General features: G+C 42.7%; 2 protein-coding genes and 1 non-coding gene across 3 annotated transcripts; 1 reads left to right on the top strand and 2 right to left on the bottom strand.

Annotated features, from left to right (window-relative positions):
* Positions 1 to 230: 230 nt before the first annotated feature.
* On the bottom strand, positions 231 to 301 carry trnag-ccc (transfer RNA glycine (anticodon CCC)). The gene has a single exon. It is a non-coding gene; the product is annotated as a tRNA-Gly (tRNA).
* Positions 302 to 527: 226 nt separating this feature from the next.
* LOC108876601 (histone-lysine N-methyltransferase PRDM9-like) lies at positions 528 to 5,670 on the top strand. Its single transcript, XM_018666228.2, is given in 8 exon segments — positions 528 to 667; positions 1,045 to 1,152; positions 1,256 to 1,348; positions 1,862 to 2,139; positions 2,231 to 2,298; positions 3,003 to 3,193; positions 3,304 to 4,871; positions 4,873 to 5,670. Coding segments are annotated over 7 exon segments (2,829 nt in total). The 5' UTR covers positions 528 to 667; positions 1,045 to 1,055; the 3' UTR covers positions 5,407 to 5,670.
* LOC108876608 (neurabin-2-like) lies at positions 5,668 to 24,607 on the bottom strand. Its single transcript, XM_018666242.2, is given in 12 exon segments — positions 5,668 to 7,150; positions 7,989 to 8,085; positions 8,184 to 8,413; positions 8,532 to 8,585; positions 8,698 to 8,850; positions 10,077 to 10,209; positions 11,739 to 11,843; positions 12,176 to 12,296; positions 14,189 to 14,321; positions 22,614 to 23,211; positions 23,213 to 23,325; positions 23,327 to 24,607. Coding segments are annotated over 12 exon segments (2,436 nt in total). The 5' UTR covers positions 23,975 to 24,607; the 3' UTR covers positions 5,668 to 7,099.
* Between the last annotated feature and the right edge of the window lie 1,707 nt (positions 24,608 to 26,314).

Here is a 26,314-nt window from a genome sequence, read left to right as displayed (position 1 = left end):
TATCAGTATTACTTAACATGTTTCATCACCAAACAACTAATGAATCCAAGTTTGAAGCAGTAAATAAATACAGATACTGGACACTATCCGAACGTGAGGATGCATTCAATATAAACTGTAGGACATACGGTGTAGAATTATACTACTTTTATATTTTCGGCAATCTTTTGTATACTGGATGCTCACAAATCATGTAACTGGGATTAGTGTAGACAGAAAAAAAAAATCCGTGCGCCGCCCGGGAATCGAACCCGGGTCGCAAGAATGGGAATCTTGCATGATACCACTACACCAGCGGCGCCGTTGAGAAACTGGTGGGTGACAATGGTTATATCATACTAGTTAGTCATGAATTATGTTTGGGAATGTTTTTTGAATAAAATATTCGTGGCGTTATATCTTTAGTTTCGATCTTGTTGATTAGATTTGCTATAGAAGTGCGATAATAGGTAAAATAGCTCAGGTTATTCTAGCGTTCCCACTTTTATTTGGAAAAGAACAGAAATGCAGAACCTTATTATGAAAGGTATATTTATTTACTTCCGGGGAAGCGTCCTCTGCTTCGGTTAGTTTAGTGTCTGGTTTGTAGTCATGTTAACCGGCAAAAGCAGCGGTTTTGAGCGCTAGTTAGCAAAGCAGTACGAGGAACAAATCCGCTGTGATTCGAGTACGTGCAAAAATTTATTTTATTTACTTTAATATAGAAAATTTTGACCAGGAATGTATTATTCTGTGGTGTAATGCTAGTTCATGTGGCTGATGCTGATAGCCACATAGCAGTGAGTAACTACGATATCTAGGATAAAGCTGTGCCGTTAGCCGCAACAAACTAATGACCGCACTTTTTGCATTGAATATTATCAGGACCGGGGTTCTACTCCATCTTTATGAAATGTAACATTAGCCAGGTGAATTGGTTGGCCGACGCAAATGTTTCTCGAGCTCGGTTAACATGCTAACGTTAGCGGTCACCTGTTTTTGGCCCGTTGCATTTACTTGTGTGAGCAGCAGCCATAAATAATAGTTTCCTTAAACACTCCACAGAGTCTGCAGGAATGGCGGGCAGGAGCAATGGTGTGGACTGGGTCGAGACAACAGAGGAGGTGGTTGTAATGGAGGAGTGTCTACCACCTGATGACAACACTCATACAGGTATAAGTTTCCGTATTAGGTTGTGCTCTAGTTTAACAGTTAAACCAGAGACATGGCGTGATTCCATACCCACGTTTCTAACACAGCGCCTTTCTTCTTCTAGTGATACCGGTGTTAGAACCAGCAGAAACACCAATCCAGAAGTTATTGGACACTGTGGGGAGGGGAGAAAACCCAGAGGCTGGTGATGGATTTTGTAAGCAAGATACTGTCTTTCCTCTTTTACTCACTCTCAGTTTACAGTTTATCAGTCACACCGAACTAAAACTAATGCAGCGCAAGAAATTCCACTGTAGCCTCCAAAATTATCATAAGGCTGAATTAACACCTCTCTAAAATAGTTTCAACAAAAACTGAACATTATAACCTTCATCAAGGTAGGGTTGTTATAGTAGGCTGCATTCATTTTTAGTATGTGGACTTAATAAATTGGCAGCTGGCATACTCACAGCATCCTTGGGACTCATACAAAGTTTCCACTTTGAAAATGAACAAAATGTCATGGGATATATCCAAACCATGCTTACTATAGTATATTGTAACAACTAAGAACTTTTGCTTGATTGATGTTAATGTTCAAATTGGCACTGGTGTATTAATGTGCATGATAAAAGTATGTTTATAAAATTATGAATTAATTTACTGTATTGTTGTATCATTGTATTCATTTACTGTATTTTTGTATTTTTCTTCTCTTTATTTTTCCCAGATTGTGAGGAGTGTCTGACTCTCTTCCAGGACCAGAGTGATCCGGCTAACATTAGTGGCCCATCTTTTATTCTTGACTTTCCAACAAGCATGGGTGTCTCCCAGAGGGCCCTCCTCACGCTTCCCTATGGTCTGATGATAGGCAGATCTAGTATACCCAGGGCAGGTGTAGGGGTAATAAATCATGGACCAGTAGTGTCTCCAGGAATGCATTTTGGTCCGTTTGAGGGCGAAGTGACAACAAGCGAAAATGCCATGGCGAGTAACTTCTCTTGGGAGGTGAGCTCACGAATGCCAAACTGAAAGTTAATGTCTTGACTTGTGGTTATTGGTATGTGTGTCGTCTTGACAATATTCTCATTTTCTGCAGATTTACAAAGAAAAAGATGAGTATGAGTACATTGATGCTGCCAGGGAATCACACTCAAACTGGATGAGGTAAAGTATTTAGATTATTTTTAGTATTTTAATAACCAGGATTATAAAATGAAAGAAACTGTTGGCTGGGGGAAAAAAATCCCCATTAGAGTGGCTGTCCCGGGAAATTAAGAATTACAGCAAGATAAGACTGCATATAAAATTTAATTTAGCGGCTACAGTGTTCACAAAAGACAGACCACTTCATCCATTTCTAGGCAAGAATTACTAATAGATCACTGGATCCAGGTACATGAAGGTAGGGAGCTGAATATACAGTCACAGACACATCCAGGCTGAGCCCTCATTCATGCACTGATAGCTCTGATGACCTGATGCGGCACCTGATGGTCATGTGCTGACTTGCATTTTGTGGACACATACTGTCAATTTCTGAGGATACACACATGACCGTTGTCCCAAAGAAAGGTAGCCATGATGCACGTGCAAAGGTGTAATTAAAAGCAAGTATATCAGCAGTTATAGGGCAGCTAGAGTAGCCAGGGGTTAAACTTTTACTCAAAACCCAACCAAAACCAAGTGTTGTGCCTTGTCTCTCGTGCTTTGATTATCTGATTTGTTTGTGGTCTAAAGTATAATCCATGATTTCCATTGTAAGAATTTCAGTGTACATGCTTTGTTTGAGTCTTCACCTCATGGTATCTCACCTCATACTGCAGATCAGGATGCATCTAAAAATCTGTCCACGCGTCTTTTGTCTACAGGTATGTCAACTGTGCTCGCAATAAAGACGAGACAAATTTGCTGGCAGTCCAGTACAAAGGCAGCATACTCTTTCACTGCTGTCGGCCCATACAACCTGGAGATGAGCTCATGGTGTGGCCCAGCAGCAAGCTTCTCACCCATTTTAGTGAAGCCTGGACCCAGATGTGGTTTATGAAGTTGAATTCAGCAGGTACCCTTACTACCTGAATTTCACTAGTCATTAAAAACTATTAAAGCAGTTATTTTTTGATTATCTTAAAATGAGATAGTAATGTTTTGCCCTTCTCTTCTTTATTGTAGAGAGTAATACAGCTGCAACATCTCAGATCTTCCTGTGCTCCCACTGTCAGCTTTCCTTCACTACAGAGGCCTTTCTCCAGCGACATACAGAATACTTCCACGCACAGCCAGCAGAGGACAGTGCACCTGCAGCTGAGGTAGCTGAATCTGAAAATCCCTCTTCCAACGCTGACTCAGGTCACTCTGTAGCATCTTTGGTGGTATTATCTGTCGATCCCGTCGAGTCCAAAACATGCAGCGATTGCGGGAAGGTTTTCAAGCAAATGCCTCACCTCAGGAGGCACAGATTATCTGTTCACTCAAACAAGCGCCCCTACTGCTGCCCACAGTGCAGGCGAACTTTTAGCCAGGCGTCGGGCTTAATCAGACACCAGTTAGTTCACAGAAAGCAGGCTGCGCTGAAAGTTTCTAAGCAGAACAGAATCCTCAGTGAGGAGAAAGAGAATTCGACACAGGGGTCAGAACTTGTCAAGACTGCAGATGCAGCTGTTAATGATGAAACAAAGGAAACAAATGTGAGTAAGAATCTACAAGAAACTGTGGATGTAACTGAGAATACTCCTGCAGGAGAAGCAGAAATGTCCCAGTCTGCTTGTTCAGACTGTGGAAAGAGCTTCACAAATGAAGCTTCCCTCAAAAAGCACAAGGTGACTGTCCATGAGAGGTTACGTCCCTATGCCTGCACTGTGTGTCAGAAGTGCTTTGGCCAGTACAATGACCTGACCAGGCACCTGCGGTGTCACCAAAGAGAAAACAAAAACAAAGAAAAAGTAAATCAGGCTCCAGAGGAACCAAACACCATGCCCTTTAGCTGTGCTGAGTGTTCACTGACTTTTTCTTCAGTGGATACCCTTCAGCAGCACATCAGTGAGCATCACTCAGAGGATACCGCCATGGAAAATCAAGATGGCGATCCAGTGCCTGCTGATGACGATCAAAGTGACCCTGACTTCGTTCCACAACCCTCAGCGGCCGAAGAAGCTGAATCAGTCCAAAAACATCCCACTCAGAGGCCTCAGCGACTTGGAGCTAGATCTAGAATTTCTGCCATAACCAAGCTCATTGCTCCGAAACGAAGGGCAGACGTCTGTAAGAAGCCATTAAGCAGCCCTGCTCAGACTGAGCAGAGTGGCACTGAACCAGAGGCGCCCGCTGTCAAAAATGGAAAGTTAGCTAAATACAAATGGTTCAGCTGTAATCGCTGTAAACGAACATATGGAAACCCAGATGATCTCAAAACACACAAGTGCGCTTTGAGACAGCACAAGTGTGGTCAGTGTGGGGCAACCTTTAATAAGTCTGGTTTCCTGAAACGACACGAACAGACGGCACACGCAAAGGCAAAATCATACAGCTGTGACCGCTGCGATAAAGTCTTCACTACATCTGGTAACCTTAAACAGCATCAGAAGAGCAACACTTGTATGAAGTATCACTGCACGTCTGAGCTCTTCTCGTGCTCCTTCTGTCAGTTCTCCTTCACTATGAAGAGCTACCTTATTAAACACATCAAGAGGCACCACCCTGTGGAGTATCTGTCACACTGCGATTCAGACAGCCTGATGGGATCAGCTGGAGGTGGAGGAGGAGGAGAAGGAAAAGGAGTTTGTTTGCCCTCATTGCGGGAAGAGCTGTGCAAGCGCCAAAGCTTTCAAATCTCACACGTGCTTCCAGCAGGTGAAGGTTCTGTTCCTGTGCACCGACTGCGGGAAAGGCTTCACCAACCACTACGGGCTGAAGCAGCATCAGCGCATTCACACGGGGGAGAAGCCATACAGCTGCCCTCACTGCAGCAAGAGCTTCTCGTACACCGGCCAGCTCAACGTGCATCTCAGGACTCACACCGGGGAGAAGCCATACTTGTGCACCCACTGCGGGGAGAGCTTTCGGCAGTCGGGAGACCTGAAGCGACACGAGAGGAAGCACACGGGGGTGAGGCCCTACAGCTGCCCCGAGTGTTGTAAAAGCTTCAGCCGCCCGCAGAGTCTCAAAGCTCATCAAATGCTCCACCTGGGGCAGAGAATGTTCAAATGCACCCAGTGTGGAAAGAGCTTTTCAAGAAATTATCATCTCAGGAGACACCATCAGAAGATGCACTTGTAATTACATCACATCGTTAGGACTTCCAATAGGCAATATACGAGAGAATTTTTGAATGTCCTGTACATAACATTATTTAACCTTATACTTAAGTTTGTTTAAAGATAAAGCATTTCATATCCAAAAATAGGATTTTTGTTTAAAATTATCTTTTTTTGTGAAAGATTATGTGAAAAAATGTAAAGGAAGACGCAGTCACATAAACAAAAGCTTATTGTTTCACAACAACAGCTTGCTTTGAAATTAAAACAACCAACTTGGCCGTCACTGTTGACCATTTATTCCACAAAACATACAATGCAAAGCATGTGCACTGTACAAGCCTTAATATTATGAAAATACTCATAACCATGCCTGTTTTTTTCAGCTCATTAATCTTAATTTGTTTTTGTAGTCATCCAGATCTTCTACTTTTTGCTTTTTTTTTTTTTACATGACACAGTATAACTTTGTCTAGTGAACGTTACTTTTTGCATTGCTTTTGTCAGTTTTTGTCCTTGTTAGCTCATATTTCCGCCTTGACTATATTATAAATATTAAGTAAAATATTTCAGTCTTACCTGAACTATACAAACATACTGGTATGACAGTTGACACAAGTAGACTTCAACTTCATTTTAAACTGTGCGTAAGTTGAAACAGGTAGAAACCTGGCAGTGTTTTCCATGTGCTACACACAGCGGTGTCAAGTGCAGCTGCTGGTTAGAGACAAGAAGCTTTTTAAATCTGTAACTTTGCTGCTGGTAACAGCTTCTTCCCAGTCCAGTAATGTTTCTTAAATCAGTAGTCCTAACTAATACCAGTTACACAAGTCCTTGACAACATCCATTTTGAGGGAGGGGAGGGGGAATCCATTTTCATTTGTGGCACAGCAGTTGTGGAGGCTTGTCTTTGTGGTCCTTTTTTGTTGAAAGAAGCGAGGGGTTGAAACCGGAGGATTGGTTGCTCATTAGAGAGTCTTAATGTGTAAAAAATACACAAACACTTCTGAAAGGTAGGCAGCAGGTGGTTCTCAAGGTTAAGTGACACGACCCCTACGAAGGTTGGGTTACTGTTTATACAATTTCAAAGACACCTCAGACTCATTCCCGTTTCTTCCTCCATTCCAGTGAAGCACCTCGTGTGATGTCTTCTTCAGTGCAATCTCCGTCCAATTTACACATCTTCATCACATAAAATATACAACAACCCTCAATCTCATTAGTTTATATTATGTTAAATGTTATACACATAATAAAAATTTTTACAAACCAAACTGATTGTTAAACCACACAGTATCACATCTGTACAAACTCAGAAAAAAAGGTCACAAAACTAGGCAAAAGAGAGAGGAATTTGTTCTTTTGGCAATTAAAAGCAACGGCTTGGTCTGTCACAAAACCACAAATTAAGGGATTAAATACTGAACTCTGAAAATTAAAAAAAAAAAAAAAAAAGGAACAGTACATCTAGAGCTCAACAGAGTCTGTATTCATGATGACAAAACCTTCACGTTCCCATAAATGTTAACAGAAAAACATGGTTAAAAGGGTTAAGTGGCTGAAATACAAAGCCTGAGGACACATATACAGTATGCGACCAGAAACCAAGCTCAGGTTGGAGACATGAATTACCCTGCAGTTCATTGCAAGTACAACAACACTATCTTCTACTTCATCTGGTGAAGTTCTGCTTTCTGAACGGGAAAAAAAGGCTTTTATAAAGGTTCCGATTTCAGCTCCTCGACCCTGCACTCCAGGTCAGCCACCTGGAGAAAGGAGAGGAAAATGTAGTAAGGATGATGATTGATCATGTCACAGTATGTGAACAATACAGTCTATAAAGTTGGGTCCAGCACAGTCTAGAACTGACTCACATGAATATGTTCTGAAACACTATTTCTGACAAATACTTCTCATTCAAATGTTATCACATGCATGCTGCAGGGTGAGTCACACTTAATAACTGATACAACATACTGACTAAATATGGTCCTCTGAGGTTTTGTTAGCTGCTACAGCTTTCACTTCTAAATTGAAAACTATTTTAAGGCTTGTATAAATGCCACCAGACATACTTAAGAAGCAGTTTTGTGCCAAATTGTTCTCATGAGTGCTGAAAAATAAACTGTCACCTCCTCTGTAGCTTCATTCTAACAAACCAATTCATATTTCTGCAGCTGTAACACTGTACCAAAGAGTAGTCCTGCACAGCACATTGATGTTTCCCAGAAGAACACTGACCCCTAAACATGCATTAGAGTTACCCAGGCCTGACAGTCCAAAGAGGATTGCTGACTTTAACTGTGATTTGGCCAATACTAGGCTGCACATTTCTTCAGCTATACCATTAAAGCCCATATGACCCATTTGATTGATTATATGTAATTTTAGTAATCAATTGATGACATTTTACTCTTGATTGGACAAATATCAAACTTATAGAGAAGGTTTTAATCACATAACACCATTATCACTTTCCTTTTTCTTCCTCAGATTTTGTATAAAAGTACATGGCTTATTTACAGTGCTGCCTGCTGACTATATCTGAGAGAAAAAGCTACAGGCTTTTAGTAAAGTAGCCTTAATCTAGGTCACCTGCAGTACCTGTTCTTGGAGTTGTCCAGACTCCTCTTTCAGAAGGGAGGCCTCAGCCCCAACTTGTGCACAACGCTGGGTCTCCTTCTTCAGGTATTCAATCTCTCTGTTAGAGGCGGCAGAAAACGTGTCAGACTGTTCAGCTCAAACCTAATATATAACACAACTCTGTTAGCTCTAATCTGTGTTATGAAGCTGTCTTACTTCTGCTGATATTCCTTGATCAGGCGTTTGGCTTTACTGTACTTGCGCTCCAGGGCCTGGTACTGGGCCTGCGTCTCCTTCAGGTGCTCGTCCACCGCCTGGCACAGGCTCTGAGCCTCCATCCAGTAGCCCTCCAGCTTCTCCATACGCTCCTTGTTCTCCTGCAGGGTCTGTTCCAGCTGGGCCTTATCCATGCGCCAGCGCTGCTTCTCCTGCTCTGCGTGGTGCAGCTAAAAAGACAGGTGAAGCATTTGTTTCAGTAAAGACAGCACACAGTCACACACCTAGTATTAAGTAGTACCTAATACAACATAATCATTAAATGTTTTTAATAATTTAACACCTTACCTTTCTTTTCAGCTGTTGGATCTCAGCCTGGGTCACTGCATGCTTTATTTGAAGCTTTACAGCAAAGAGACGATAATTTTAAATACATCTGTTAATATTAGACACATCAGAGGAAATAAGATGTGATTACACAGGAAATGTTCCAATTAAAGAGACGACTGCTCACCTCTTTGTATTTATGGGCCAGTTTCTCAGGGTCTGTCTCCAGAGGCGACATGTCCTCGTTCTCCGCCAAGTCAAACACCTCGATGGCGCTGGGATACGGCGGACTGATCTCCTCATCCTCGTCCTCTTCTTCATCTGTGCCGTATTCAGCACCCTACAGGTACGAAGTCGAGGTTTGGGAAAACCTTGTTTTATCAGGTGTATGTTTACACTTCAAAAACTTTTTAAAATCATTAATCACAATTAACAGAATATATAAGGTAATATCAATATTGTAATGGTTCGATTTTGTTGTTTTTACACTGTACTGATTTCTGGGAAGTAAAGAGGATTTCTAAGAGGAAAAGAATTGCATTTCATTACGTTTATTGTTAAGTGTTTGAATAAAACTATGCAGAAAAGAGGAAAAGACAGTGAAACAGGCATTTAATGATGCTGTTACAGGCAGATATTTCTGTGCTGTGACAGTAAATGGACACTAGATGGTGCAAGAGCAGGCTACACTTCCCATTATACAACCTCCTGCTTTTCAAGAACCACCCACCATCATCCTTTCATGAATGGGGCAACTTCCTCTCTATTATTATAATGAAACTACAGGCAGTTGTGCTCTGTTTATGTAAAAGTAAAGGAAAAAAAAAAGACAATCTGAGACACAAAGATTAACAAAGCGAGGGGGCATCCTGGGTCACAACATTTCAGTCATCCTGATTTATCCAGATTTCGAGGCCGAGCTTATCTTTTAATCAGACTGATACTACATGCTGGACACAACAGAGTGGTGTGCACCAGAAGCACACACAATGACACAGCCACACCAGAGAGAGAGTCACTTCTGGAACTGAGATAAATTTCATCATCCTGAAGAGGAACCAAGCACATATAAGGGTGACGAATGAAAAAAACAGACTCGTTTTTCATTTTAAGGGAGTATTTTGTGCTTGAACAGGTTGAAAGGTTACATAAAGCTTAGTGTAGGACTGTATTCCAGCTACAATTTTTCACTTTCTTACTTTAAATTGTGTTAATGCATTCAGAGACCTGGAGATGATCACCTCTAAATATTGTAAAGACAACAACTGAACTGTAAAAGAGAGAGAGCTGCTTGTAAGGATTTTGAAGTTAATAGTCTAAATGTTACGCTGAATTCTCAAAAATCTGTTTTTTGTTATTGCAGCAATGTATGTGTGTATGCAAGTGGTGTGAGAGGGGATGGTGGAAAATAGATTTGTACGCACTGCACCCTCACCTCTGCACCATGTACAGTATGTGCAGACATTGCACCACTACTTATTCAAGAACGACAAAGCAAGTAGTTTTGTCAGCTAAAAACCCAGACCTTTTTTTTTTTCTAAATCAGCCCTGAATGTGAGGACTGACCTCTTGTTCATCCATGTACTGGTTGTAGCGCTGCTCCATCATCTCCCTCTGCCAACGCTCCTGCTCCAAGGTCTGCTGGATGAGCTGGGCCACTTCGCTCTGTTCACCCGGTTTCTCTCGCCCGATCACAAACCTGTATTTTGACAATAGCAATAGCAGTCCATTTCTGACAAATCACTTAACACAAAGCATGTTCAAGAGGCCTAACTGGACTTAAATAGTCCTTTATTTGATATGGTATGATACTGTATGTGCATGCTAATGGCCCTCTTTTCCCTCCTGACCACTGAGGAGCCTGAACACAGGCTCTACAAGAACCATGAGAGTGTTTTTCATATATAAAACACTGCTTAGAGTGGTATAGTATAATGTATTAATGCAGTAAGGAACGTGCTAGCTCTCTGATGACAGAAAATAGCTTCCTGTTTAGAGGAAGCCTAGCGGTTTAGCTCATTGTACAGTTCCTTAATAGGGGCTTTATGCTTCCTGATTGAGGCTCACAAATCTTTGTCCAATTAAAGACAGTAAACAGGGAAAAGTGCAGTGAATCATGATGAAGCCATAGACGGTTATTAAGCCAGCCGCTGCAGCCTTTCAATTTCTGCTGCGTTAACAGGTAATTAAACGTTCACATACACACTTCCTGCCCCCATCTATTTGTCTCCATAACGCTTTTTATGAATAGGTCTGAGCTCCAGTGCCCTTCGCCATCACTGCACCAGATCCATAATGTATGAGCTATCTGTGGAGGTCTCTGATCTTCACAAGTCACACAACACTAACAATTACCCCAACAGCACTGACCACTAAACCCTGAATTATGAATGAGCTTAGATGACAAAAGGAACACAAAGGGAGCAGTCCACTCCACCAAAATCGCCAAAGAGCCCGGCTACAAATAGCCCTCTGGCATTTCAAAGTGATACTTATGATGCCAACTGTATTCGTCCCTGATAACCGTGCTGTCTGTGGCTCCAGTCTGGAATCTTTGGACCTTATTCAGAATGTCTCCACAAAGGAGCTTCTCCATACTGAAGGGTATAATCATGACCCTGTGAGACTTAAGATATAAATCTACAGTCTGGTGAGCTGAATGGGCAGGATGTGGTAGAAGTGCTGCATGTAAGCCTGGCTGTGGGTATATATCAAGAGGAAACCATCTCTTCGAGCAAGAATGCTGTATGTCATAGTGAGCTGTGGTGACGGATAGCGAAACAAAATGACGTTCTAGTCACAGCTAAGGCATGCAGAAAAGCCCAGGAGAACTACAAGATGGAAACTGTAAAAATAAATGCCCATTTAACTAAGAGCACTGCAGAGCTTTGAGGTAAAAGCATGCAAACATGCCCACAATGACAAAGCTAACGTGTTGATGTTTGGCAGATGATGTTTACCACTGATGGGAGAGTCTTAGGTTTTGTAGGTATTTTGTCAAATGAAAATTTGGCTTGATGATGGTGTTTAAGAAACTACAATTCATCCTGAGGGGAACATGTTATCTATACTTTGGGCTTAGGTATTCAATATATAGTCTGGGCCAAAGTGGTGGATTGACCAACTGACAGACCAGCCGACACTGCCCTCCCTAGAGCCACGCTGCTAGCATTGATGATAAAAAATTACACTGATATTTAGATGTGTACAAATTACAGTAACTCTTACTTGACAGTTCCTGATGTGTTCCTGAGTACAGAGGCAGCAAAGCTCTGGGTGACTCCCACTAAACTGGTCCCGTCCACCTCCACAATCAGATCGTTCACCTGGATCCTGAAGGAGACAGTAAAGAGAGTAAAGTTTAGGATTTACAGTAACAATTCAACTGTGGCCTGTATACATCATCTTTATACTTAAACCCACACAAGCCAAACTCCATTTTTAAGTCCTAAAGCTTGGCAGCAAGACCTGTTTGCAGTTGGCATGGATCAAAACAAGACAATGAAGCTTCCACTCCTGGAAATAGCTAACCCCAGGTTGACATATGGTGTACAAAGCAAAGGCCCTCTCAGTTTGAACTGGGGATGTTTCAGATGTACTGTGTATTTCTTCACCAGATGAGGAATCAGAATGATCCAGAGGGAATTCAACATGTATAAACATACCTGCCATCCCTGTGTGCCGCTCCTCCTTCTGTGACTGTCTTAACAAAGATACCCAGCTTCTCCAGGCCCATGTCAGCCCCTGCACCCATCCCAATGATACTGATGCCCAGGCCATCGCCATCTGAAAGAGAGTGGAGCGCATACCAGACTGCCTGTCACCAAACTGTAATTGTAAAACATGTTTGACAGGTTTTGGTTGAACTTTGTTATGTCATTGTGAGGCAAGTATGAGAGAGCTAACCACTCTCTGTGAGTGGGAAAACATCACCCTTGAGATTCACGTTTGGTAATAATTTGCGGCTGTGGACTAATTTTAGAGAAGTGAGCTTGTGACTGACAGATTGACAGTTCACTTCCTGCACCATCAGGGTAAATGAAGATAGTAAAAGAGCAGTGCTTGCCCCCAAAATTAAAGGTGCTCTGTTAAGTTTTCCTGTAAACAAAGAAGTTATAGTTACATTCATTGTTATTCACCAAAACACACTGTGTGTGTCCTTGAGGCCTGACAATGGATTTCTTTCCTCATAAGACTTTAACAAAGCCAATTCTGGACTATTTTTAAACCATGCATTGTTAACGTGAATGTTTTCTTGCTAGTACTCTTCTTCACTGTCTTAGTTGGTGCAGTTGAGGACCTGCTCATAAATACATTGCTCCATAGCATTACTAGTGGTCAAAAATGTAATTGTAACACAACATGCAACCTAGTCAACAGATCTCATAGAGGTCTAATCTACACTATACACTGCATTTAAATACCATGCAGTCTATGAAGACAAAATTATATATTTTATTTTGCCACTTTAACTGCAGCTAAAGTTACCCTTATAGAAAACAATTAGAGGGAAAGAACAGACGATTTAAACACTTAAAACGTTTTAATTGAAGACAGAAAGAGAAAACTTTAAAACTGTAAATTCTAATTGAGCAAAAGTGTGTTAGTAGGATGTGTGTTATAAATAAGGCTCAAAAGGTGAGGGCTTTTTTGTCTTGACATTGCCATTCTTGAGTCCAGTGGAAGGCTCTGTTCCAAGAGTTTGGATCCAAAACTGCAGAGGGCAGTTTCACCCCAGGTCTTTGTCTGATTTTTTTGTTTTGTTTTGTTCTGTTTTTGGTACAGTGAGCAGCAGAGAGTTTGTAGATATGAAGGGGTCTACCAGGGACATCCAGCATATCTCTGCAGCATATTAACCACACATTCAGGGGCAAGTCCATAAAAACATTTCTAAAGTAGTGCTGCAATCTTAAAACAATCCTAAGACTAACTGGAGGCTATGCAAGGATCAAGGGTAATGTGAGCCCCTGTCTTTTTAAGTTTTAAGAATTCTGTAGGAGCTGAAATTGATTTATAGTTGTAATGAAAGCAGGAAGAAGTTTCTTTGTATCTTCAGGATAAAAAAGGCCCGACCTTCATAAAGTCTTGAAATAATGAAACACTATTTTAGTCACCTTATTTATGTGTGACTTGAAAGTGAGATCAGAATTAGCGATAACACCCATATTTCCTGCCAGAGGTGTTATATGCTGAGTTGGCGTGTTCATTATTAAGCAACTGTCTGTCTCTTTATTCTTTTAGACCAGTAACTAGAGCCTTTGTTTTTCCCTGACTAAATGAATTTTTACTGTGCACACAGCAGCAAATGATTTGTATAGAACATGGTCACACAGGGTTTCCTGTGTAACCTGCCCTGTACACAATTCTAAAAATAGTCTTCTATAAATATATTGATGCACCATAATGTTGAAAGGATGTTGAAAGTGTGGCTCACTGGGGGGTTGTTGGAAGGTAAAACCATCACATTTTCTTGGCTTTGTGGGAAACAGGAGGGTTGGCATAAGGCAGTCTGTGAACACTGAAGACCCTTTTACATAACTAATGGACAAAAAGGACGAATCAAACTGTTCATTTCCAAATACCTTTCTACTAATGTAAAATGTCTTGTATCTTCTTTCCTAATATAGTGCAAACCAACCACCCAGTGTCCCCCAGTGAGCTTTCATAACATTCAGTACCTTTCTCCAGCTCCACGGGGAACAGGTCCAGCCTCTCCACCCTCTTCTCCAGCTCGTACTCAGCGGATGCTGCCATGGGATCCACGTCTTCATTACGCCTGTCATAATCCTCGTTGGGGTAGGTAGCAAACACCTGCAGGAGGAAACAGAGACACTGGGTCAGACTGAAAATTACAAACACTCAAACCTCTCTGATCAAGATCAAGTGAAAGGCAAAGGGTTTTTGTATTTGTACATAGTTCAGGGGATTTCCTTGAAAAAGAGGGTAATTTGTGAGATTGTTGTTCTTTGTGCTAAGCTAAACTAAGCTAACCATATCCCCTCATATAGATATTGTACACGTGAGAGTGGTGTCAGTTTTTTTTTAAGTCATGGCAAGAAAACAAATAATCTTAATTCCTAAAATATCATATTATTCCTTCAAATAAGCCCCTTCTTTAACAATAGCTAATCCTCTCTGCTGTGTTTTTGCATGGTCCAAAGGTCAATCAGTTAATCCTGTGGTAAAATGTCTGATTTTCTGCTACGAGAAGTTTGTTTGTGTTTCTGTAGGTGCCCCTTTCTTTTCTTTGCAGCCGTGTTGGCTTATCACTGTTTTGTCCTACTACCCACTACTTCTCGTGTCGCTTCCAAATATAGTAACCGCTACTGAAAACAGAGCTGAAACACGCGACTTCCTGTGCACCCTGGGGAACAACTTGTGTGCACATCAACAGGTGAAAGAGGATGGCAAAATGCAAATTTATCTACACAGAAATGTTGTGGATTGTCACTTATCTGTAGACAATTAAATGCAAATCAAAGTCAAACTACACTGCATGTGCGTGAATGGCTCACAATTCAAATCCAGTCCTACATTTTTAAGATTACAAACATGATTGGAGCTTATCACCAAATGCTCAGAGGCTGCGGAGTTAAACGCAGATGAGAAAGACAAGCTGGATTCATGGATTGATAACAACTTACCACCACTGTTAATGCAGACATAATGCAATTCAAATTTATCGATCATTTCAACTGAGACAGCCGCAACGTTTCCCTGAGCACACAGCGGTGATGTGTATCAAACACACTGGGAGAAAATCAATCGCAACCACTGAAGTTGCTCCCATGAAGACAGAGACCTCTGTTTTCAGGGCCCGACTTCCCACATTCACTCTGGTCTAACAGCATGACAGTTTACATAACCACCTCCAGCATGCTAATGGAGGCCTTCTGCAGCTGCTGTTCACAGGCCTCACACACACACACACACACACACACACACACAGAGTAAGCTGAATCTTTAAAAAGCCTCACTTTCAGTCTTCCAAGGTGATTATGCATGCACCACCTTGCATGGTCCACTAGCCACACTAATTCAGTGCTGGGCCTTCTCCTTTCCCACATTCTGTCATTTATTTAATTTCATTTTCTCTCCACAATCCTTTGTTCCCCCTGCTGCAACATTTTAGCACTTTCCTCCTAAGTCTTTGTTTACTTGATTCCGTGCAGCTCTCGCTTCTCTCTCAGCTGGTTGATTTGTCCATCTGTGTTACAAAGTAGCATCTCGTAGCTTCAGTGCTACCCTTCCAGTCATATGGGCCTCATCTCCTTAGCAACCCCACGGTAAAGAGCTTGTCAGTTTTGACAGCGCCTTTGAAATGTGACCAGCCCCTCCTCTCTCAGATTTATTCAGTATCATTTTCATGCATCATTGAACACTGTACAAGCTTCTACTTTGAAGCCTTCCTCACCCTTAAGAATAGAGTTTAAAATGTTATCGCCTTGAGCTGGATCATTGCTGTCTGTTCACACAAGTGATGACAAGGCTCAATTTTTCTCTTAAACTCAAGCACAAATGTTCCATTAACTTTAGAGTTTGGCTGGGATCAAACTATTCAGTGAATGCAGGCATATTTTAAAGTGAACTGGATGAATTACATCACATCAAATACATTTCAAAACTAATGAATGTTATCTTAAATATATTGCTATATATGGCTCTGACCAAAGGTAACAAAGTCCAGCACATATAAGCCTCATAAAACCACAACTTGGCATTTATACACTCCAGTTTTTGTAGGGATTATACAAATGAGATGTTAGGTGTTAATTAGTGAACTTGAGAGGTGCTGGTGGGCAGATTTTATTATGCTTGGACAGAGCTAGGCTGTTTTGCTTGCTTTCAATCTCTACGTTAAGATAGCTATCTCTTGGCATTAGCTTCATATTTTCTACAGAAAATAATAATTATGTGCAGCCTTACCGATATTATTACTTCACTTTCTGTCATCAAATTGAACCTAACCATACTGCAGATGACAGATAGCATGGGAGCAGCGCTGACATCTAATGGCTTTTGATTTAGGTTACCTATGTATTTAGAGGGATTAACAGAATGTGGATTACAGACACACAAAATACACTGTTTGCATCCTAAGTAACACAGCATACAACAACAACAACGCACTCCAAGCCTGCATGCCCTCTGTGACGCCCTCCCATGGCAGTGCTATACTCCTTAGGTTTAAAGATCAAGAGGCCACAGCTGGTGGCTTGTGGTGCCCTCATTTTACGCCCACGATGCTGCAGAGAATCAAAAGAGGAGGTTCAGCAGCATTTAACGTGGCACTGGAAAAAAACAGCTATGAGTGGATGTGTGTCGTGACCTGCGGCCTTGGGCGAGCTCAGGACCGGTGCCATGATGCAGGCCGGGCTACAATCTTGCCTCACGAACACAGAATTAACACTTTCGCCTCCTGAGCTAGGATTTTGTCCCTTCTTATGGACAGTGACCCCTCACAGGGCAGACAGGCTAATGGGATCCTGCATGATGCAACCTCTTGCCCCAACTTCACCTAAGCACGTAGAGTAGTAAATGAACTCCTGGAACAGTGAGGTGGCTATCTTTGGAAGACAAACATTGGGATTAAAGGCAGGGAAGGGGGGGGGGGGGGCTGGAGAAGGACACTGTTCCAGTTGTGGCAGATAGTAGGTCAGAGGAGCTAACAGATGGCCAGGAAACTCCCTTCCTCCCTCCCTCTGCTACCAGCCGCCTGGGATGTCCTACAAAAGCTCTGTGGGCAGCTAGCTCGAGCCACTCACCAGCTAACAGATTGTGTTTGCGTCTATAAAGAGCACCCACTTGGGACTGTGAAGGGTATTAAAAAGCAGCCAGTATGTGACAACTACCATTTTACAATGTAGCTGCCGTGACAGAGAGATGGCTAAATGATAGAGCTGCTCTGGATGCCTCTGCTCTCCTTTCAGTGTGGTTCCATCTTGATGGCCCTCTGGCTACAGTGTGATTGGGTAGCACTGTGGTGGTTTAACAAGTCAGTACCCCCCCCACCCCCCACCCACAGCAGCATGTCAACTGCTGCATTTCTTTCCCTCTTGACTCTCCAAAAACAGATCTAATTTTGGATTCAGCCAATAGGATGTGTGGAGGTGGTGCCATTGGTTTTTCACAACAGAAATAGCGTGCTTCCACTCTGTCTCTCCACATACTGTAGCACCCAACTTTCCATCATTTTTATTACTCATACTGTTCTTGCTATTATTTCGATTGGTTTCGAGCACGTGAGCCTCGCTGCTTCTCGCCATTTCTACCTTAAATGGCGAAGTTAATTAAGGCGATTACCACGCATAATGTGAGATCTGTGAAATGGCTGCTCCCACTGTCTTTGTGTGCCTCACTGTTCTGTGTGTATATTCTGCTATTAATCCACTTTTCCAGGTCAGAATGCTTGTGTGATACTTAACTGAGCTGTCAAAGTTAGACATATGCAGACCAAATAACAGCACTTTTCCTGTTAACAGTTTAGTGACACCATCATTACTTGCTTTTCCTAACCACCACAGGTTAAACATGCTCTGAAGTAGCAGGTAATTGCTTCCAAATCCTTCTGAAATTAGGGGTTAATCCAGATCCCAGATATGCATCACGCAGACAGAAAATAAGGATCCCTGGCTGCCAACGCATTGGACCACCCTCCCCCTATGGGTTTGTCATAGTAACGGTTTAATGGCACCAGAGTCCATCTATTTTGGCAGGCCAGTCTTTGGTCAGCAGTCATGTTTAGGCTTAGCGCTGACCCTAGGGAGAGACACGGCAGCATGAGAATAAGGTCAGCGACAGAGGACTGAACAGCACTATAATACGTGGATGGACAGTGCCTTTGTAACTATATGTTTTATAAGTTTGGTATGTTGCATAGGTTTCTGTATGAATATTATTAATATTCTTTGCATTATTACTGGACTTTATATTAGAATTTATTGTATAAAGTAGTCACCTTACGACCACAGTAAAACATTTTATATAAGTATATTTCATTGAATGTTTTCCACATGAGCATATTCACATTCATTCATACAGATTTGGGGAATTTTAGTTCATTTTAATTTGCACACTACAGTATATACCTGTGCCCTCCTGTCTATCCTGTCCTTCTCTTCTTCACATTTCATGTGTTGCTTTAAATTCAAAAATCAAGAATTACCTGACAGTCAAAGCCTTATATATGTTATTGCTCTGTGCTATTGACCTCCATTGTTGTGGCATAAATGAGAGACACTGTTGCACCAGATTACATGTTCCTTAACTACCATGGGAACAAGGGAACTGTAATGTATATTTGTATTAATTCACATCTGAAAACAGTCCCAAAAATGGGGAAGTATAGTATCCCAAAATACAACAACAGTCAGATGAACATGTGTTTGTTTTGATCTTTTCATAAGATTGTGTGATACTTAATTAAGAAAAATATAATAGATGAAAAATATAGTAAATCAGCTTTATCCTTTCATTTCTTCCTTGGGGGATCAACAAAGTATTATCCAAAGTAAAGGATCAGTAAGAAAGATAAATATTTTCAGCACTATACAGTACAGGCACAGCCTCACAGAGCACTATAACCAGTGTCTGCTGTTTTTTTTTTCCGAGCTTGACAAGATGATGGCAGGTTGGACAAGGCAAAACTGCACTCAGACATCATGAGCAAGACATTGCATAACTTGGCTTGTCGCAGTAACCTGAGCGAGTGGGCCCATCACGTTAATGCTTGCAACCCACCACCACCACCACTGCAGGACTGAGAAGTGGGGCACAGTGACCTTGCTGATAATCTGTCTGCTCTCCCACCCCTCCTGGCTGTGAGTAATGCACTGTATGAAATACTGCAGGTCCGCTGAGTCTAAGTAATAGACAGTTTGAGGATACCTTGACATATGGTGATGTATTACCTCTCCCTGGGCAATGCCTCATTGGCTGACCTGAGCGGTGAGCACAAACCACCAAAGGTTGCACTTTGAGTATTTACTATTTTTTAAAATGCAATTCCTCCTTCAATATTTGTCAAATTTCAACACCCTCAGTTTATTACAATATAAGAACAGTCATTGTTTGTGTTAATGATGCGGTGTGAAAGAGAATCATAGGTGTTCTTTGAGCAGGCTGGCAGGACTGCTGTTCAGAGTTGCGTAGGCAGCAAAAGTATAAGGGAAGGCCAGGTGATGAGTGAGCAAGGTGATTCTGGAGCATGAAAAATAAATCTGATTATTTTTGGTTTGGAGGGAACACAGTGCAAATCCAGTGGAGATTATCTTATCTTATGCCCCACCAACAATAGGAATAAATAATTAAAAATCACTACATGCCAGGAGACAACATCATAAACTACAGTATACTGATAGTACTGAGTGATACAGAATGAAGCCAAAACAAACAGGGCGAACAAATAAATAAGACATGAGAGGCAGCTTCCTGTGTTCGACAAGGAGGCAGCCCTGGAAAGCGAGGCAAGTCTGTGACGATAACAATGCTGCTATTTTTACTAACAGTAGGAGACTGGTGACAAAGAGCGAGAAGGAGAAAAGAAGGAGCGAGAAAAAGAGTGTCAGGAGGAGCAAACAAAGGGTCTAGTGTGAACTCTACCCGAAGCAGAACTGCTATTTTTGACAGTTTGAGAGGACAGAGAGACAGACAGACAGACAGAGAGGAGGAGTGTTCGGTGTAAAACGGGGACAAAGACAGACATGCGCCCAGACATCCAACCGCCATCACCACAACAAGACTTAATTGTGGCCAAAAGCTGAATTGTTGCGCAGAGGGGGAAATATGCACTAAAAATGGGCACTTCCTGTTTGGAAGAGAAACCAACTGACACTGTGTGACTTAAAAGCTGGCAGTTATACAGCCGCATGACATTTGAGCTGCATAATAACGCCCCTCCCATTTGACCTCACCCCCCCACCCCTACTTTACTCTCATCCACCCCCTGCATCAATCTCCATAACAAAGGCCACAATGATACAGTGTGAAAGGACTCAGTAGGAGGTTATTCGCTGATGATGGCTGTAGGGTCACAACCAAATTCTGCTTTTTATCAGAGCCTATGAGTTATGACTGTTCTATCACACCACACACAATGCTTCCTCCTGCTATCCAGCTTTGATCTCCTGAGGATAAAATAATGCGACAGGAGCCTGTTTTTCCCTTTTCCTCCTGCATTACACTTGCATGATGGACATGCTGCGCTCAGACATGATTTATTTGGGATTCATGGCATTTTCAGCATGTGGGAGACAGTTTGTTTCCTCCAGATTGTGTGGCTATAAGAGCTCAACAATAGCTAATCACAGATATGTCAGTATTTCACTTCTCACAGATAATTTTGGATTTTTTAAATTCAACTTTAAAATGATCTATTTGTGTTTTTATTCGACATTACATAGACATTATCTACAGGTATAAGAGGTATCACTTTAAGGGTCCTTGTGGAGGTATGTTTACAGTCAGTGTGTGTATCCTTGAGGCCTGACATACATGTTGAATACATTTCCTTCCTCGTAAAAAACATTTGTAACCTGCATTGTTTACATCCATATTTACATCGTCTTCTTCTCTGCCTTTCGCTGGCTAACTGCAACATTTCTTAGTGTATTGTGTCCACAAGGTACCTTTAATTTTCATCAATATTTACTATTTCAACTTTCATATTTACTGTTAAATGCTCTAAAACCAGTTATCTCAGCTAGGCTCTTACAGTGAGGGAATTGGGACCCACATAAACACACTCTGCCAAAGCTAGTAAGTAGTAAGTATTGATTTTACACGAGATATATCATTATGCTATGCTAACCTCACTGGCTGCTGGTTGTGGTGTGTTTATCATTAAGCCACAAGAGTGGGGTCAATCCTCACATCTAATTCTCAGAAAGTAAACAAAAATGTCAAACTGTTCCTTTACTGCTTATGTCCGCATTGCATTGCTTCAGTTCGTATCTTTGTCACAACTCTTTTATAGCCAGATATGATGGATTGTTGCCTGAAGTGTTTATGTTATGGGTTTGTGTGATTTATTTATTTTTTTAATCTCTCAAATTTTTTGAAATATCAGGCTGTAGTGACTAAGGCACTGCTGGCCAAGGTGCAGCCATGAAAAGAGAGCAAAAGCAACTTTCAACTTGACTGGTCATGATATGGGACAGGAGTCCTTAGTCACTGAAATGGCTCTCTGTGAGAGGGAATGCGTGTGTGATGTTCGGTGTCAGGGCCCACTTTAGCTGGCAGAGTCTCTGTACGCCTCAGACCCCAAGGCAGAGCGGAGCAGCGAGACTGAGCTGCAGAGGATCCGATGCTCTTCTCCGGATCATTACACCACCCCCAGACACACAGAGACACTTTAAATCAACTCTACCACCTCCTCCTCCTCCCTGTCTCTCCTCCTCTCTCATCTCACTGGTCCAAGAAGAGATCACAGTCTCTTTTATCGCTTCCTCTCTCTCGCTCACACACACAAAAACACTTCATTCCTCACTCGGCTCCTCATACACTGTCCAACGACTTTTCATTGGCCACAGCACAGTATCCACTTCTCTAAAAACAGGGCTAATTATCCAGGCCTTTTTTTTTTTTACCCCATCCCCCCCAGCAATTATTTACAGAAGCAGCTCCCACTACATTTCAGATAAATATCTACATTGCAGCTCTTTAGGGGCCCATGTCAGCTGCACAGTAGGAATGCAGGACCAACCATTAACAACTGGCTGCTGTGGAGGGTAGGGAGGGAGGCGGGGGTTAGTAGTGTGCAAAGCCCTGTGTTGAAACAGGGTAAAATCAAAATGTCAGCATCATTCTGACACCGGCAGAGGCTGAGTGAGTTCATTAAAACAGCTGACACCGTCGCTGGCTATGACTGTAGCACAGCAGATAAGCTTTAAGGTCAAGTTCAACAAGCCTCTCAACACACAGGATGAAAAAAAAAAACAAGCACACACCAGAATACAGGCATTACTACAAACCAGAAATCAGCACCTCAGCCTAATTTTTTAAAAAAAGGGCTCTGAGGGTATAGTCTCAAAGATCTTCATGTTCTACCTGCAATTATGAATATTCATTCTGTGTGTTTTTCCAGAGCATACTATACATCCTCACCTTGATGGGCTCTGTGCTGAAGCGGATCTTCCTGGAAGCGGGCGGGCTCTCCTCCGGAGGCAGCCCGGAAATCTCCACGCAGCTAGACTCGGGCTCGTAGCGGTCGTCATCCTCCTCCTCATCCACCTGGCTTCCTCCAAAGTCCTCCCCCACCGCGCTGTAGGTACTGATATCCACAGAGTCGCGGCCCGACTGGTCGTCTCTGAGAGTCCTGTCTTCCTCCTCCTCAGCATCCTTAGCCGTCTCCCCCTCCTTTAGAGAGCATGGCTTCTCCGCAGCAGCTTCTCCGTTCTCCACAGAGATGTGGACGTCACTTTGCAGTGTTGTGCTGTTGGGCTCCTTGGCGCCAGGGTGTTCCTCGGCTCTGACCTCAGCTTTGGCCTTAACACCTGCATCTGAAACAGTCTTTTCTCTCTGCTCGTTTGGCTCTCCTACAGTGCTGGAAAGTTCAGTAGTTGTGGTGCTTTGGCCAACACTTTGGCCCCCATTAATACTTTCAGATGGGGGAGTAACCCTCCCCCTGGGGCCCCTTGGAGGCCCCTCTTGGCCCCTCTGATTGCTTACATCTTCCTCCTTGGTTGCCTGCTGCAAAGGCACTAACCCTCTTTGTGATTATTTTGGAGTTCAACACACCCACCTTGGCACTGACCCCTCTGGAGGGGAGCGGTGGGGTAGAGGAGAGGCGGTGGAGGTTGTTCCGGAGCTCGGCCTGCCCGTTCAAACACAGCACTGAGCTGGCTGACTGTAGGGGACACGGCCTCACTGGTGTCCAGGCTGTCCAGGGACTCTGTGCTGCCATTGAAACGGGCCACCACGTCCAACCTGCCATCCTGGAACCCCGAGGCCTTGTCTGTCTTCAGCAGGACCCTGGTGGTGGCCAGCTTCTCCTGCTGCTGCCTCTCCTGCTGCTGCTCGAAGATGCGGCGGGTCTCCTGCAGCTTGGAGTAGCTCGGCGACGAGGCCCGCTGGTGCCCGTTTTCTGGTTTGGTGTCGAACTTGCTGACGCGCTCGGACACGGTGGATCCGAGCTTCAGCAGCGCGCTGTGGTCCACGTTCTCGTTCAGGCTCCCGGCTCTGGGCAGGGAGAGGCGCACCGATTTGTCGGCGTTCCTGGCGACGTCCTCTCCCTCCGCATCGGCTGGGGATGTGGTCTGCATCTGCTGGAACATGTTCTTGATACGGTGCACGTTGGAGCCGTACCTGCGCCCTCGGGGGCCCTCCTGCACGTCCCCGTTCGCAGCATTGTCTTTGACGGGCTTCAGGGCCTGCATCCCCGCCTCGTACGCGTTCCTGTGCGGGGATGGGCTCCTGAGCGTAGAGCCAGAGCCGGTGCTCTTGGATGTGGATTCGGTCTTCATCATGGTCAGTCAAGCGTCGCAACGGATGCTCAGCGACGGCATGTCTCCTTTCTCAACCCCCGGTGGCGAATCTGTTTTATCCACCAGCAGCCGACGCTAGCGAGGTGGCGCCCAGACTAGACCGGCAGATGGGGAGAAACAAAAACAACAGCTCGTATTAAAGGCCTGCTTGCATCCGCTGCAATTCTCGTCCAATGCAACGGAGAAAGTGAGCACGATGCATCTGTCATTAGCTCGCCTGCAGCCACACAATGAAAACCGATAACTTCACAGATAATTGCATTAGTCATTAAAAATATTTGCAGAGAAAAGTAGAGCAGTAATGACCGCGGATTTGCCGCAGCTGACGACAGATTGCTTACGTTTAATCCCTTTTTACAGACAGCATCATTTTGATCTCTTCATTCTGGGAGCTGCAGATTTCTGGTCCTCCTCTCGTAGCGGCAGAGCGCTGCTGCATGGAGGAGGGAGCAACTGGGTCATAGTGCTCGACAGCTTAAGAGTCCGATGGCAGCCTGCTCTGTAGACGACTGCATCACGTCCTCATTTATTATCCTTATAAGCTGAAGTGCTTTTACCCCGACTCTGTGTTGTGGTGAGTAAATCAGTGATTCCCAGGAGCACTGCAGTGGTAGAAGTATGTGAACACTGGCAAGACAACAGAGGAGTCTAAACAAAAAAACAAACAAACCAAAAAAAACTTGATTATTTTTAATGTTTAAATGGTTGGAAATTATGGAAACAACTGAAGTAGCCGACTAGCTTAAAAAGGCTAATGGGGAAATGGTGAAAAGAGAAAGAGAAATGGATAAAGAATTGAAATAGTTACCTAAAAGTGGTGAATAAATGGCTACAATTGTTAGCTAATGGCAAAAAGGCTAAAATTAAAAGGCCTACTGTAAATGAAAGATTAATGACAGCTAATGGTGATGGATTAACAGTTGGAACTGTTAGCTTAAAGCACCCTAATGGTTGAAACAACCACAATGGCTTGGAATTATTGGTTTAAAGTGGTGGATAAATTGTTTTAAAAATAAATAAATAAAAGTAATAGTTAGAGTAGCTGTCTAAATGGAGAAAAGAGTTTGAAGTAGAGGATAAATAGTTGAAATAGGTAAAAGTAATGGATAAATTGCTGTAAGTAGTTGGAGTAAATACAAATTTGAGCCATCACTCCCAACTGTGTTTAAAAATATTAACAACTGCCATTTACTCATAATGAGCTAATGGCTTCCAAATTAAAATAAAATGAAATGAACACATTGGGCACATGAGAGGTGGTAACCCTGTTAGCACTGTTCTCTTGGGGGAAGTAAAAATCACGGTCTGTGAGTCCCCCATCCCTGGAAAAATCAAACGGAGGTAGCTGTGGCTGGTCAGAGAATCGACTCGCATTAGGACCCAGTAAAAGCTCACTCACGTCAAACCTCCTTGGCCAATAACACATCCGTTATTCGCAGGCCACATTGTTGCTTCCTGCATTCTGCATCTGTGCTGATAGATACATTAAATATTATCACAGTAGGTAGACAAAGCGCTTCCCCTCTCTGGTGAGAGCTGGTTTTCACTCTACCCACGCCGTCTCGGTTTCTAAATATCTACGGGGGCCTGTTCACTTACAAGGCCAACACGTTCATGCAGCTGTCTCACACATAGGAAAGAACAACATGTGAGACTTTTCATGTTTCCCAAACTGTCAGCCAGTTTCCCTTTTACCGGGGTAACCACTCTGTCTCACAGCGGTGAGGGTATAATCTGAAGGACATGACCAGAGGAGCACTGCCTGAAAAGACTGAGGTGCTGTCAAACAGGATATACATCACTTTTCAGTGAGGCAGTAGTGCCATCTAGCTTTTCCGTGAAAGTGTTATTAGTGTGTGACTGTGGCTTTAGCATAGCAAAATGAGTCTGGAGGAAATATTAGAGTGAATAAATTAAGTTTTTCTGTTGAATGGGATTTCTTATCTTTATAGTAAAGAGAGAGTAAAATGATTCCCTCGATATATAAAGTTTAAAAAGTATGATATCTACAGACACAAGACAAGTTACTCACCTTTAAGTGCTATTTTGGTGTTTTAAGGCAAGATCTAAAAGAAACTAATGGTGGAAGTATTCAGTCACATAGCCGCTACACTCAGAGCCACTCCATTACAAGTTGTCCCACATTCAGAATGTTAAGTAAAAGTTTGTAGGTAGGTATACACAGGAAAATGTACTTAAAGTATAATAGAGAAATGCTCCTAGTGAGTGTTATACTATCATATATGATACTATTACTACTATTACTATTACTATACTATACTGTACTACTATACTATTATAGAATTTTAAAATTGATTGATT

The sequence above is a fragment of the Lates calcarifer genome, linkage group LG23, assembly GCF_001640805.2.
Source record: "Lates calcarifer isolate ASB-BC8 linkage group LG23, TLL_Latcal_v3, whole genome shotgun sequence".
Lineage (NCBI taxonomy): Eukaryota > Metazoa > Chordata > Actinopteri > Centropomidae > Lates > Lates calcarifer.
Note: the sequence above shows the minus strand (reverse complement) of the source record. Positions and strands in the feature narration are given on the sequence as shown.